The 15910-nt window shown below is 34.2% G+C and overlaps 6 protein-coding genes across 6 annotated transcripts in view; 3 read left to right on the forward strand and 3 right to left on the reverse strand.

The window, feature by feature from the left end:
* Positions 1-15365, reverse strand: part of LOC113403025 (BAI1-associated protein 3) — a 77731-nt gene extending 62366 nt beyond the window's left edge. Inside the window, exons 1-2 of the mRNA XM_026643438.2 lie at positions 15108-15365; positions 4503-4707 (exon numbers count right to left, since the gene is read on the reverse strand). Of these exons, the coding sequence (XP_026499223.2) occupies positions 4503-4707; positions 15108-15261 (359 nt within the window). The 5' untranslated portion in view covers positions 15262-15365. The remainder of the gene's footprint in view (positions 1-4502; positions 4708-15107) is intronic.
* LOC135193686 (vitelline membrane protein Vm26Ab-like) overlaps positions 1-15910 on the forward strand; it is a 378568-nt gene that overhangs the window by 257666 nt on the left and 104992 nt on the right. The gene's annotated exons all lie outside the window — the stretch shown is intronic.
* Tsen34 (tRNA splicing endonuclease subunit 34) overlaps positions 1-15910 on the forward strand; it is a 234808-nt gene that overhangs the window by 90951 nt on the left and 127947 nt on the right. The gene's annotated exons all lie outside the window — the stretch shown is intronic.
* On the forward strand, positions 5341-6176 carry LOC113402997 (cuticle protein 38-like). Its single transcript, XM_026643406.2, has one exon. The coding sequence runs from the start codon at positions 5378-5380 to the stop codon at positions 6110-6112; it is 735 nt and encodes a 244-aa protein (XP_026499191.2). The 5' UTR covers positions 5341-5377; the 3' UTR covers positions 6113-6176.
* LOC113402999 (cuticle protein 38-like) lies at positions 9750-10586 on the reverse strand. Its single transcript, XM_026643408.2, has one exon. It carries the CDS (start codon positions 10547-10549, stop codon positions 9815-9817), a length of 735 nt encoding a protein of 244 aa, XP_026499193.1. The 5' UTR covers positions 10550-10586; the 3' UTR covers positions 9750-9814.
* LOC113402998 (pupal cuticle protein G1A-like) lies at positions 13864-14754 on the reverse strand. Its single transcript, XM_026643407.2, has one exon. The coding sequence runs from the start codon at positions 14712-14714 to the stop codon at positions 13974-13976; it is 741 nt and encodes a 246-aa protein (XP_026499192.1). The 5' UTR covers positions 14715-14754; the 3' UTR covers positions 13864-13973.

The following is a 15910-nucleotide window of genomic DNA, read 5'->3' on the forward strand; positions in this document are numbered from 1 at the left end:
GCCATTTTCTACGATTAATTATTAATCCATTTTCAGATAAATAGGTCAGTTTACTATAAATTATGATTGACGCTTCCACTATATGAATCGACTGGTTCATAGATTCCAAATGCGGTGCAAAAAAAAAAACGTTTGTTGCGATGTGTGTTTCAAACTGGCTGTAATAATAAACTGTTGTTCTTGGTATTGAAATTAACTGAAATTGGAATCTATCAGCCAGAGACAAATTTGATCTATGTTACTCAATAAAATTACGATTGTAAGCATATATACTAATAAATTAATAAACGTCATAAAGTAAATTAATATGTCTACTTAATATTTTTTTATCAACCGCACTTTACATTTTCTTTATTAATAAATTGCACCCGCGCGAAGCCGGAGAAGGTCGCTAGTATATACATTTTATAAAATACTAGCTGTTACCCGCGGCTTTGCCCGCGTAGAATATGAATATATTTACAAATTAACTTAAAATGTTACGTTAATGTAATACCTCTTTGTATACCACATTGGTGTGTATTTCAAAAATCCAAATATAAAATTTCAACCTTCTAACTTCAAAATGACAGACTTCCAGACTAACCTGAATACGAAATGTTAACAACTATTTTGCCCTTTAGGCCTAAAATATGAAGAAACGCTTAAATAAGTATTTACTCATTTTTAATCAGTATCCCAAAAATAAAGTTTCATGTTTGTTACTTTTATGTTATGTTTGTTTGATCCGTCAGAGAACCAAGGTCATCGACATAGCCCACCGGATTAGTAAGCTGAAGTGGCAGTGGGCTGGCCATATTTCTCGTAGAACCGATAACCGTTGGGGAAAACGTGTTCTAGAGTGGAGACCGCGTCTCGGCAAACGTCCTCAGGCACGGTGGTGTGACGATTTGCGCAAGACGGCTGGCAGGAGCTGGATGCGAGTTGCCGAAGAAAGACCACAGTGGCGTGCATTTGGAGAGGCCTATGTCCAGCAGTGGACGAATGCGGGCTGATGTGTGTGTGTGTGTGTGTTTGTTACTTAAAAAATGGCTGACTCCCATAAAAACTTTCAACCCTTATTTCACCCCCGTAGGGGTAGAATATGCAGAAACACTTAAATAAGTATCTACTCCTTTTTAATCAGTATCCCAAAAATAAAGTTTCATGTTTCTAACTTAAAAAATTCCATACGAACGTTCAACCCCTATTTCACCCATTAGGGGTAGAATATCCAAATTTCCCTCCCGAGTGGGTGTCATGATATGTTATTTTATAAGTGTACAGCCTAAAATATAAGTTTTATGCTTCTAGTTCTAAAAATTCTAAACATGACAATACTTTCAACAACTTACAACCTTTCATCCCCCTTTTCAACCCTTTACAGCACTTTTTGCCTATGTCCTTTCTCAGGCTCTAGACTATTTGTGTACCAAATTTCATTTAAATCGGTCCAGTAGTTTTGGCGTGAAAGCGAGACAGACAGACAGACAGACAAAGTTACTTTCGCATTTATAATATTAGTATGGAAGTATGAATTGTTATTTCAATCGCTAGAGAAGTCCGATAATAACCGCGTCCGATCGCTGCTAAATTCAAAGTGCTACAGGGAGAACCGTGGCCTCCGACGCGCTTATAGCACGCTCCCGCGTTTTTTAAATCTGTAAAATTTTGAAATCTGTAATATCTTCAAAAATATTAATTTAAATCATCTGCTGTAAAGGGCCATATAGATCAATATTAAATCAACAATGTATTTAAGGTATTTCATTGGATAAGGATTAATGCTGTATAGGTTAAAATCGCTTCGAAAATTAGCCAATATTTGTGGTAAAAAATAAATAACAAAAAAATGTTATTGTGGGTTATCACTTACAGATAGACACATACCATCGCGGACTTTTTTATAGACATTTTTGAGGTGTACAATTCTGTAGTATATTATATTGATCTATCTAGTAGGGTTCAGCCAGCGTTTACAATGTAAGCGCAAAAAAATTATAAATTTACGACATTACACATTAGAAACTTTTAAAATTATCAGTGTTACTTAACTATGTTGTCTATGTATTATATACAAAAACCTTCCTCTCGAATCACTCTATCTATTAAAAAAACCGCATTAAAATCCGTTGCGTAGTTTTAAAAATTTAAGCGTACAAAGGGACATAGGGATAGAGAGAGCGACTTTGTTTTATACTATGTAAAGATTTAATTAAATAACATTAAATTAATACAATACAGGTCTAACGAATCCCTACCGAAAAATTGATTCATCTAGAAACGGGAGACCGCCTGCTCCTTATTACGAGGCTTTGTTTATCGGGTGCCATTACCAAAATTAAACATTGGCTTTATTGTCAGTATTGAATCCATTACTTTTGGAAAACAATTGACAGTACGAATACTGTAATTTAAAATAAATTACAATTTTTTTTTAATATTGGATATTTATTCGAAAAGTTTGTCATGGCCCAATAGCTGTCACATTGACGCCATTTTGATTTCTGCGTCGTTATTATTTTAGATTTATTAGCAGAATATGAAATTCACGTTTAACACGTCATTATAATAAATAAAAAGCAGATGAAACATCGAACTACTTATATAATACTATTATACATTAAAACGCTCTAGGGAATACATTGTGCCTTTTGTCATAAATTATATTGGTTTCGTTTTTTATTCAGTAAGGCTGTAGCAATGTAGCTCTCGAAACTTCATACACTTTTCCTGTATAATTCTGGTACTACAAAATAAAAACTTCTATGAGCTTGTTGCCCACTACTGGTGATCGACAAGCTGACGAGCTAACTCAAAGATCTCGCTATTCAAAGAGCTTCAACAACAATATAGAAAGTCGTGTAGATTTTATAATTTTTTTTTTGTGTGGCATTTGTTGGCGGACTAGCATATGGGCCACCTAATGGTAAGTGGTCACCACCGCCCGTAGACAAAGGCGCTGTAAGAAATATTAACCATTCCTTACATCACCTATGCGCCACCAACCTTGGGAACTAAGATGTTATGTCCCTTGTGCCTGTGATTACACTGGCTCACTCACCCTTCTAACCGGAACACAACAATGCAATTAATTAATTTGTATATTACTGTAAGTTTGTTTTTAAATTAGTATTTTAATAGTATATTTTTATGTAAAATTTTGAATAAACGAAACAAATCCTTAAAAATATGCATGTTATGAAAATTGTTCCACAATAGAAACATATTTATTATATTAAATTAAATTTTGAGATATTTATTTAATGATGTCTTTTTTAATTAATCTCCTCAGACAAAGTGTCCTTGGCATTGTTTAACGTAATTGCTAAACACAAAGGCGGTGTAAGGTGCGGTTGACGTAGGCCAACACCTATAGCCTCGCGGTGTTGTCTATTGCACTACCAGAGGGCTTTACAAATAATTTTGGTCTTGCCCCGCCACCGGCTAAATATAAATAAATAAATATATATATACTTCTTTGTTTGCTGGAAAAATTTAAAAAGTAACATTGAATTCATATACAGTATAGTACAGATTACTTGAAGAGCCTTACTTTTCAAATTTGCCCCTCTGAAACATGGATGGTTTTCCGGTAGATTTTATTGTCTCCCAATTACAGTATAACTAAATCCGCAACTTTATGCAAGGCAGATATAATTTTTTTTTGCATCATATTATTTATTATATATTTGCAAAAAACTTCGAACCAATACTCAAAATTCTAAAAACGAGCTGTGAGATTATTTTTATCTATACATGTAATAAAATTGGAGTGTTTGTTGGTAACATTAAATTAACCGCTTTTCATTAAATGCATATTTATGTACATACACGGTACGTATACCAAAATAACATATTTTTCAATTTTTGTCCGTCTGATTGTTTCAGCTAATCTCTGGAACGGCTGGACCGATTTTGACAGGACTTTCACTGGCAGATAGCTGATTTAATAAGGAGTAACTTAGGCTACAACTATAACTTTTTTTTAATTCAAACGCACACGAAGTCGCAGGTACAGCTAGTGTATAAACATTTCTTCTCACATATGGCAATTAACTTTGTTAAATATTTTATTAACAAATGATTGATGAGATGATCGAAAAGTTCGACACACACGAAACTCGTAAGACATTATCATTTCATATGATCATTTTTTATTTTATTTTCGTTACCGTTGTTGGTTACATCTATTAATAATTTTATTTTTGAGATAAAAGTATGTTTTTAAAATATATCATTTTTATACTTCAATTATAAGCAACATCTCGATTGAGATTTTTGTGAGTGAGCTTGTGTAATATAGGGACAAGGAATATAACTGATTATTTCGACAGTGTTAGGAATGGCAAGTTCTTACCGTGACAATGTCTACAGGTAGTGACGACCAATTACTACTACTAGTGACCCATTTGCCAGTCCACCTACCTATTTCGAATAAATAAAAAATAAGGGGTAAAAAGTGGTTTATAATTCGTGCAGTGCCAGTACCATAAAATAAAGATATAATGAACAAATCTCACCCTGAATTAACTGAATTGTCGACCTCCGGCCACGATAAACGCCTTTTGCAGAACGCCATGGTAGGCTTTTCCGGGGGCTGCGGTGGTCTTGGTACACGTAACGATCCACCTCGACGGGGCGCCGTTGATGGTCCCAAACAGTCCAACGTGCGTCGACGAGAACTTAGCGCAGACGCACCCTCGGTAGGTAATACACGCGGAAAACCTATGATCAAAAAAAAGTCGATAATAATACAAAAAACATCACACTAATGTGTCGCAAGCCTTAAGTATTAGTCACATCTAAATCATTTTTTTTATTATATCACTAAAGACGTGCTGTCCGTGCCATTGTTGTATCTAATTTATATTATTTTAATATGCCATTCAAACAATTAATACTCACAACATTATATTATTAAGATAAAGATTAATGTAAGACTCCTAAACTGAATATCAACTATTACTAATATCGATTCCTCGAAAAACACCAGTCGAACTCAGTATTTAACCTATTTTTAAATAGTTTTATAACATATATTTCATACAAACAATTGTATTCTATTTCGAATATCGTATTATATAAATGATATATTTATATAATACCATCTTAGAAAATGTTTAGTAACTAAAGGATCTATCTATCGATGCTAGTATAGAAACATCTATCCCCATGTTATCTTTCGACACTAGTATTAATGGATGCTTAGCGCGGGCGTTTGGTGACCTTGTCAAAATGAAATATCAGTTTCCTGATTCGTCAACGGCCTTTCTATACCGGTTCCAATTCGAGATTAAGTCGCCCTTAGCTCTTGATTGTTTCATATAAATACGATACTAACTTTGTGCAGTTATCAGTTCGTCTCTATCCAAGCATCGGAATAATACAGATCAAGATGTTCAAGTTAGCAGTATTGTGCGCTTTCCTGGCTGCGGCTACGGCCGAACCTAGTGCCATCCTTTCGCCCTTGGGATATTCGGCTAACATAGTGGCGCCAGCAACGACTGTCGTCTCAAGCTATCCCAACAACCTGTTCTACTCGTCGCCCTACTACTCGTCGGCACCTTTGGCTTACTCCGCACCATTGAGCTACTCTCATCTCATCAAGAAACGATCTGCTCTGAGCTACATCGCGCCCTCAGCGTACATTGCGTCTGCTCCTTTCGCCGCCCCTACTTATGCCGCGGCTGCTCCTTTGACTACAACCTATGCCGCAGCTGCTCCTCTGGCAACCACTTACACCACTGCTGGACATCTCGCGACGACCTACTCATCGCCTTTCTACGCTGGTGGCGCCCACCTGATCAAGAAGAGGTCTGCTCCTTTTATTGCTCCCTCTACTTATGTGGCGTCGACTCCTTATACCGCTGCGACTCCTTACTTCGCATACCCTTACGCAGCAGCCGGCCCATACGTGTCAACCCCTCTGATCTCCAGCGCTCCTCTTGCCTACAACGCCCACTTCATTAAGAAGCGGTCTGCAGGTTTAGCTTACGCTGCCCCCGCTTCCTACTCACACACCTCTAGATTTGATTTCCAAGCCGCATCCCCTGCCATTACTTACACTTCGTACGCTGGTGCATCTCCCCTGGCTTACGCTAGGCCAATCGCTTATCCTCACTTGTACTGAATGAAGTCGTGTGAACATGTGAAATAATTTACATGGTTGAATAATAAAATAATACAAATTCGAATTCGTTTTTTTTTTCGATTCTGGCCTCTAAGACTTTCATTTTTATAAAGTATTAATTTTACTTGTGTTTCGTTTAATAATCAATAACCAATAACTCTAAAATAGATTAAAAATTAAGCTTTAATTATGGATTTTTTTTTTTTGTAAATTTAGTTAATATTAAAAATAAAGAAAACATAGTTAATACTCAAAATATTAAATTTGACTTCATTATATAAATATTTTTCAAATAGATATCGATTTTGGAACGCCTCTTAAAGACCAATTTACATTTTTTGTAGAGCCCTATCTATTTTAGGTATACTTAAAGAACAGTGAACAATTCACATTATGTATTATCTTATATTTTACAACTCATAACAGCTTTCGATTTATAAAATAATAAACGGGTATTTAGCTGGACATATTGGCATATTTATTAATAACTTAAAAGCTATTCTATTTAACATCATTTAGAAGTGGTCACCACTGTCCCCAGTCTCTGTCGTTACTTGCTTACTCACCCTTCAAAACAAAACATAAAAATATTAATATTGCTGTTTTGCAGTAGAAAAATTATAATGAGTGGATGGTATCTACCAAGATAGGCTTGCACAAAGTCCTACCACTATATACCATCTTTTCTATGGACCTTGTTAAGACCTATAATTTTCTAGAAAAGATTTATCTTCTAAGATTCGGCCAGCGTTAGCCAGGCTAACTTACGAAAATAGTTTTTTTAATAAAATACCATCAAAGTGCAGCCAGTTAGTTTTGTATAAAATATTTATAAATTTTATACAAAAGCTTATTTCGTTTATCACTATTTTTCAGTAAAAACCGCATCCTGATCCTTTAAGTAGCTTACAAGAAATTAGCTATAGCTAATTTCGCTCTATCCAAGCATTGGAATAGCAGTTAGCTATCGCTAATTTCTTGTAAGTTACAAATAGAGGCAGAAAACGACTATTTTATACAATTTATTTATTTATAAGCATTCGCTTTTACGTATTAGGTTTACGCCCACTTGTTTTTGATGAATGATATAAAAAGAGCTCAGTTTTATATTACGTTTTGTGTTGTACACATAAATTTAAATAATTTAAATTAAATTCAACTCATGAGAGTTTTTTGTCTTAAATGTTATTTTAAACATCGGGTAATATGTATATATATTTTATGAAATAGAAAGGCCGACTGGCAAATGGACCATCTGATGGTAAGCGGTCAGCATCGCCCATAAAAATCCCTCCCATCGCTGTGAAAAATATAAAAAAATCCTTACATTGCTAATGTAACCAACCACTATAACCTTGGGAACTAAGATATTAAATCTATTGTACCTATAATACACTGGGCTCACTCACCCTTCAAAACCAATATAAAAACGATATAACTATAAAAATGATTTTTCTTATTGGATTGCTATTTTTATTTTGTGAATAAACACAAACAAATTGAAATATATATAACCTTATTATAGCTTCAACATTATTACTCAGAGATTAAAATTTGATTGATACAACCACATAAACAAGAAACTGCCTTTGGCATCGCCTAAAGGCCGCGTGATTCGTGAGGAAAATAAGACGAGTTGTTTTAATTTGATACTTTCCTTTTTTGTTTTACTAAAGTTTAAAGTTGAATTACTGAAAAATATTGCCATGCTTTTCGAAACGATAATAGAGTTTAAACTATTATAGACAATTTTTGATGCTTTTCTGTAGAGTTAGAAACGTATTTTATTTGAATAAAATACGTTTCATTGATTGATTGATTGATTATATTTTAGTATGACTGGGTTATTTATATTGTTATCTATTCATGTAATAAATTTCTGACACACTACATAAATATTCCTTATATAATAATCAAAGCAATAAATAAATAAGAGGAGATGGGCTCAAAGGCTTGCGTTGCCTCGGGGCCTTTATGTCTCTTTATCTGACGACGAAAAATTCAATTATATATATATGCGATTTTTATTTTACTCCTATACCTAATGCATCTTGTATTATTGTTCTTTTATACAAGATTTTATTAATTACAGACTATTCTGTAAGTAGTTAAGTAGTTTAATGAATCACAATTAAAGATTTAAAAAAATAAGACAAGTCTGTTATTTGTAAAAAAGTTACTTTTAATATGGATACTTTATCGGTTTAATTTCTATCGTCAGAATATAGGTACATTATTTTTATTAACATAATGTTATAGGAATTTAATAAACGAGAATAAAATTACAATATAAGAGGTTTCAAGACCCACGCACACATTATATGTGGCAGATAAATATTTTTATTTCATATACGAAGTAAATACATCTACAAACTTAGGGAAAAAATACGAACTGTGTCACATTTTTTGTTGTTAAATAAACAAATATTCTTAATTTCAGCAAAACTGCAGCCATTATTAAGTAAAAATCATGATTATCGATCTTAATAATTTCTCATGGAAAATCCAATTAGCGTAATGTGTATAAACGTCAAATTTCAATTTGAATAATTATTATTAATATGTCAAAATATCAAAAATATAAATAATTACAATTACAGTATAGTAGGGTACAGTTACAATTCCAGTTTAAAAAAAAAACAAAGATTTAAATTAAATTGAATATCCAAAATCAAAATATATTTTATTCGTAGACAAGCACTTTTGAATCATCATTTTACAAACTATATTAAGTGATGTATTAAGTGAAGCCACCATCGGTTCCGAATGTAGATTCTACGTAGAAGAACCAGCATTAAATTCAGTTTTCTTTTCAACATTTAAAATACAAAGTTATGTTAGTTAAATACAATTGTATTATAATATATCCGGCTTGGAAGTCAACAAGTATTAGCCCCACTCTTTCTTATCATCTAGATTATCTTGTATGGAATATTTTTTATATTTTTTGTATTAATGTACCTATATGTATTTTTTACAAATGTTTTGAATTTATGAATCGGCAATGATAAAAATACCCGCGTACCTGGAAAGATTGTAAAAACAGTCATTTCATACCAGACAATCTAATAATATATCTTCAATTTATTCATGCATATAACTGCTTGGTTTTAATTTATATCTAGTGACATTTTATACAAGCCTCTCAGAGAGCTGTTGTCTTGCAGAATGTGACTGACATATTCAAATGCATTTTTATAAGCCATTACTACAGCACAAAAGATGAGGCTGAAATTAACCAGCTTTATGAGAAATTCTACCGCGCTACTTAATCCTGTCGCCTTTCATCAGTGATAAGGTTTACTGCTGCCAGCTGTCACGGTAGCTGAAAGACATGCAAAACAGGAACGCTGTTGCATAATTTTACTAGGAAATATCGTGATTTTTTTTTCTGTGAGTAATAACTATGAACGGTTTAATAACTGTAAATTTATAGTTTTATTTTATCAAAGCAGGTCATACCATTACATAATAATTGAATTTCGTTACGAATTAAGAAGAAAATATTAAGAAATCTATTATTTTAAAAACTGAGGAGTCCTATTATTTACCAATGAAATTATACGAGTTTTTGTCAATAGATAGTACTTGCCATTAAATATATATGAGGGTGTGCTATTAAAATATAAAACAACAATTTATTTTTAAAAGTTTATTTTTCAATCTTGTGCATTCTGTAAACACTTTATGTCAAGCTTTCTTTTAGATTAAATGAGGGAGAGCGAATGACTGAGCGTAACTCAGAGGGGCTGGTCCGGCGTACGAAGTGTAAGTAATGGCAGGGGATGCGGCTTGGAAATCAAATCTAGAGGTGTGTGAGTAGGAAGCGGGGGCAGCGTAAGCTAAACCTGCAGACCGCTTCTTAATGAAGTGGGTGTTGTAGGCAAGAGGAGCGCTGGAGATCAGAGGGGTTGACACGTATGGGCCGGCTGCTGCGTAAGGGTATGCGAAGTAAGAAGTCGCAGCGGCATAAGGAGTCGACGCCACATAAGTAGAGGGAGCAATAAAAGGAGCAGACCTCTTCTTGATCAGGTGGGCGCCACCAACGTAGAAAGGCGATGAGTAGGTCGTCGCGAGATGACCAGCAGTGGTATAAGTGGTTGCCAGAGGAGCAGCTGCGGCGTAAGTTGTAGTCAAAGGAGCAGCCGCGGCATAAGTAGGGGCGGCGAAAGGAGCAGACGCAATGTACGCTGAGGGCGCGATGTAGCTCAGAGCAGATCGCTTCTTGATGAGATGAGAGTAGCTCAATGGTGTGGAGTAAGCCAAAGGTGCCGACGAGTAGTAGGGCGACGAGTAGAACAAATTGTTGGGATAGCTTGAGACGACAGTGGTTGCTGGCGCCACTATGTTAGCCGAATATCCCAAAGGCGATAGAATGGCACTAGGTTCGGCCGTAGCCGCAGCCAGGAAAGCGCACAACACTGCGAACTTGAACATCTTGATCTGTATTATTCCAATGCTTGGATAGAGAAGAACTGATAACTGAACAAACCGAGTATCGTATTTATACAAAACATTTAAGAGCTAAGGGCGACTTTATTTTTCGAACCGGTATAGAAAGGCCATAAAGGAAGCTGATATTTATCCATCACAAGGCCACGTTAATATTCACGCCTAACAACTTCATCAAAAGTTTATACAAAAGAAGATTAATCGTGTACTATTCCGGGATATATTATAGGTATTGTATTTTTTATTAGATTTTATTAGATATTAGATTTAAAATTTTATATTTTATTATTTTACAACATAAAAATATTATTTTTCTACATATTTTCAACATATCTACATAACATAATTTGCCTATATTTTGAAAAATCGAATTCTGGTGTGCAATAAGTAAATAAAATAATTAAATACATAATTATTTCAAAGTATAAATGTATGTCGTTTGACCCGTTTTAGGGAATTTTTGTGAAGCACATATACCAGGTACCAATGGAACACTTCAGTTTCATCCAGCCGACGTCATCCTAGGTGCGGGGAACTGAGCCACCCATTACAATATTAATTAAAAAAGAGGGCTTGTGTCGAACAAGTGAACGTAACAATATCAAATTGTCAAATTTACTTGATGACAGGGCTTTGCGCCCGTCTGGGCAGGAACTACCCACTCATTAGAAATAATACCGCCAAGCAGCAATATTAAATATTGTTTTGTTATGGTTTGAAGAGTGAGTGAGCAAAAGGGACAGCTTAGCTCCCACGGTTGGTGGCGCATTCGTGTGATGTAAGCAATAGTTATTATTTCTGTTATATTATAAATATCTGTACAAATATTATAAAGTTGAACATCATGTTTGCTTGAACTTTCTAAACTGATTAGTCCGATATAAACAAATCTTGACTCAGATAGCCTGTGTATTGAGAATCGCTATAGAATACATAACATCACACTACGACCCACCGGGACGGAGCAATAAAGTTTAAGGGGGGTGAAACTGCGTGGAGCAAAGAGAAAATGACCAAAAATTATATGGGATAAAATAATAACCATACGTTTTTATTTAAAAGTAGTACATAAAATTTAAATTTTAATTGCATATTCTAATTGATGTTTATATATATTTAATATTCTTCAATTTTTAAATGAATAATATTTATTTATTATATGTTTATATATTATATAATAAGCATATAAATGTTTGCGTAACATTTATATGCTTATGATTATTATATGATTCATGAAAAAGACTAACCACCGAGTTTCTTGCCATTTCTAACCAGTATTATCTACATGCCGAACCAGTGGTGAACATAAAAAATAAAATTATAAAATGTCATTTTAAGAATAGTCAAGAAACGAGTAATTCAAAAACGTCTCCATAAATATTATATAATTTAAAACAAACAAAAAAAAATCTTCAAATAATACACCGAGACAATAAATTATTATAAATAAAATACGAGTACTTTTCATCATTTAGGATTTTTTTTTTTTAATTAAAATGAAACCAAGCCAAGCACACCTTCCGAAATAATTTTCCGAATCGGTTCAGATTTAACGGAGTTCTGAGGTAACAAACATAAAAGGTACTTGGTGGTAGGGCTTTGTGCAAGCTCGTCTGGGTAGGTACCACCCACTCATCAGATATTCTACCGCCAAACAGCAGTACTCAGTATTATTGTGTTCCGGTTTGAGGGGTGAGTGAGTCAGTGTAACTACAGGCACATGGGACGTAACATCTTAGTTCCAAAGGTTGGTGGCGCATTGGTGATTTTTTTTTCCCAATCCTTGGGAAAAAAAATACAACCGAATTGAGAACTTGCTTCTTTTTATTGAATCGGTTAAAAACGTTTCGTTATTTTCGTTATGTGATTAATAGGGACGACTTAACGGCTCGTAACTCGTAATGATTGTGCTACAATAACAATTCGTTTAAAAAAATATAAGCTCGCGGAGCCTATTAGAATACAGCGTTATTACATCTTGATTTTGTCTTTTTTCTCATTAAATCAATTGACATGGAATTAGTACTGCTCCGGTTCAGCAAGCTTTGATAAAGTAAGGCAAAAAAACTAAAAGTTCCAATAAATTTAATGAGTCAGTTTTAGTGATATCTCGTTTTATATATGCTGGCCGTCCCGACTTCGTACAAAAGTTATAAGGAATTTCGGCAAGTTATACAATGTCACCCTTCTTTTTCTCCCACTTGAAATTGAAATTCCATCCAAGTCGAAAAAGGAGTAAGTACCTATGCTTAATTTTTAGGCAATCAGACCTACATAGATCGGAGATCTTGTGACGGAGCAGTTGTAGTTAGCTTATAAATATTTATACTATCGTAGATATACTAATTATATCCGCTAGTGCTCTAGTATTGCAGTTTCGGTTATTTTAATTAGGTAATTAGTTGTAATTCATGTAATTTATGCTGTTTGGTTCAATTACTACAAATTTTATTTTAAACAAATAAATTCATAAAAAAAATGCTTTTTTGTAGTAACCTCTTTTTTTAAACATTTAAACGAATCATACTAAAATGTTTTTGAAGTAAAATTAAAGTGTATTTAATATGTATTTAATGTATTAAAAATAAAGATATATAGATTAAGAACAGTTTCTACTGATCATAATAACCTCGTAGCAGAGCAATCAGCAAATCATATGGAATATATATATATGTATCTAAGCTTTGTTTATCTTTACTCCTTCTCCAATTGGAATATCGTATACTAACTATTGTGGCTAATTTCAATTTAATTAAGCGCTATCATTCCATAATGTTTGCACTGAACTAATATTGACTTTCGTTGTATGGTTTATAGTAAGTTTTGTATCGTTTATAAAACAATTATGCCAAAAGTAAAAAATACACTTTTTACTTTTCGTAATTCTGTGGTTATAAAAGGTAAAAACTGTAAAAAATCTTTTTTTCTTTCTTTCTTCCTTATATAATTATTGCTACATATTATATTATTACATAATTGTTTATAATTTACAAAAATGATAGAAAGAAAGCGAACGCATTTGGAATATTTTTTGAATCAATTAGCAATCGATCGCATATTTTTGTAATTTTCTATATATAAAAATGGATATAGGTTTATCACGAAATTGGATTTGACTGTCATATTGGATTTCACAATTATTTTATATACTTTTTAGGGTTTGCCATGTATGTATGTTTATATCAACCCCATTCATAAGATTATATAATATAACAAAAATTTAAGTCATGAACATAAGTTATGCATTCTCTTAACTATTAGGTTTATATAAAAACGTGTAAAAGAAACAAAATATTTTTTCCACAAATTTATTTTGCAACAATATTTGTAGGATTTTTATTCATCGACATCTCGATCATTAATGACATTAGTTGAGATATTTCCCAGTTAATATTGAACATGGGTCCCATTAGAACACATGAGGAACGGCAATTGGGCTGGAGTAGGCGAAGGGTGAGTAAGAAGAATAAGTGATGGCAGGAGAGTTGGATCGGTAGTCAAATCTTGATTGGTGAGAGAAAGCAGCAGGAGCAGCGTAGGGTGCTACAGCGAGAGCAGCAGAACGTTTCTTGATGAAGTGGGTGTTGTAGCCAAAGGGAGTGGAAGAGATCAGAGGAGTTGACACGTAGGGACCAGCTGCTGCGTAGGTTGCTGGCACAAATGGAGTTGCAGCAGGATAAGAAGCGTAAGGAGCCACGTATGAAGAAGGCACGATGAACGGAGCTGACCTCTTCTTGATCAGGTGGGCATTAGTTGCGTAGTAGGGAGAAATATAAGATGATGCCAACGGACCAGCCGCAGTATAAGTAGTAGTCAGTGGAGTATTAATGGCGTAAGACGCTGCCAAGGGAGAGGCGTAAGAGGCAGCGAGAGGTGTAGAGGCGAAGTACGGAGAAGGCGCGATGTAGCTGCTCACTGCTAAGGGAGCAGAACGTTTCTTGATCAGATGGGAGTAGCTCAATGGTGCGGAGTAAGCCAAAGGTGCCGACGAGTAGTAGGGCGACGAGTAGAACAGGTTGTTGGGATAGCTTGAGACGACAGTCGTTGCTGGCGCCACTATGTTAGCCGAATATCCCAAGGGCGAAAGGATGGCACTAGGTTCGGCCGTAGCCGCAGCCAGGAAAGCGCACAATACTGCTAACTTGAACATCGTGATACTTGTTAATCGGATGAGATACAACTGATGACAGACTAAAGTTAGTATCGTATTTATACCGAATAATAAATGTTACCTAGTGTAATAAAGCAGTAAGTAATAAAACCGGTGCTTAAATGTCACTGATATTTAAACTGACAAGGCCAAAGGGAAGCATTATCCTATTTTTGTCTTATCAATTAACATCATAAATAAAAATAAGCCTTATCAATAAGTGCACTTAGCAAACTGATTTTAATAATTCAACATTCAAATAGGAGCCTTAAATAAAATGTTAAAACAATATATTTGTTTCTTAAAAGGTGAAAGTTTGAAATAATGGATTTATTTTTAAGGTTATCATATTATAACTATGAAAGTTATTATACTTGTTAAGACTTTTATTACCTCTCATTGTAGCCGCTGAAGTCTGTGGCTTTTGTTGGGACTCTTCAGCAGAACGATGGCGGGATGGTGGCGCACGTCGCGGGGAAAGCGCGAGCCCGGCGACGCTGTCTGCCATGCCAGCCACATACTGCCCCAATGATGTTAGGAAACTCATATTTGTTATTTAAAACACTTAATGCATCTGTCACCACTAATTAGCACTCGCAATTAAGTTATATGGCACACATAGTATTGAAATTAGGCAGTTCTTCATTTGTGTTTCACACCCTCAACTATTTAATCTGAAACAAGAGAAAAAATCAATTAAAATCACTAAATTTATTAATTCAAGTGAAAATCACGATTTTATTGATTATTGAGTCTACTATACTATTAAAGTGTCAGTTTATTAGTCTATTCTTTATAAATGAACGATTTTTAGGAATAATACTATTTTTAACGGCGTTTTTGCTACCGATCAACTTAAGACGAATCGATAACATATTAATTAAGACTTACTTAGGAATAAACTATTTTATGCCCACAGCCACGCCCGCGTGTGTTTTTCTATATCCCTAACTACGTCCGCTAAATTACATGACGATCGGTTATAGTTGAAATTTGAAAGTTTAACAAAGGCACTAATTACGCATTTATAATATTAGCAAGCATTATGCGTTTCTCTTATAAAATAAAGCAAACGTTATTGTCCGCAGCGAGGCGTGCTGGGATATTCATAGAACAATAGTCAGATTAATTCAATTGATAGCGTAATCTATTACATGTTTTAATGTAATAATTGTATAATTGTTGCATTTGACCAA

This window comes from Vanessa tameamea, chromosome 16, assembly GCF_037043105.1.
Source record: "Vanessa tameamea isolate UH-Manoa-2023 chromosome 16, ilVanTame1 primary haplotype, whole genome shotgun sequence".
Taxonomy (NCBI): Eukaryota; Metazoa; Arthropoda; class Insecta; order Lepidoptera; family Nymphalidae; genus Vanessa; species Vanessa tameamea.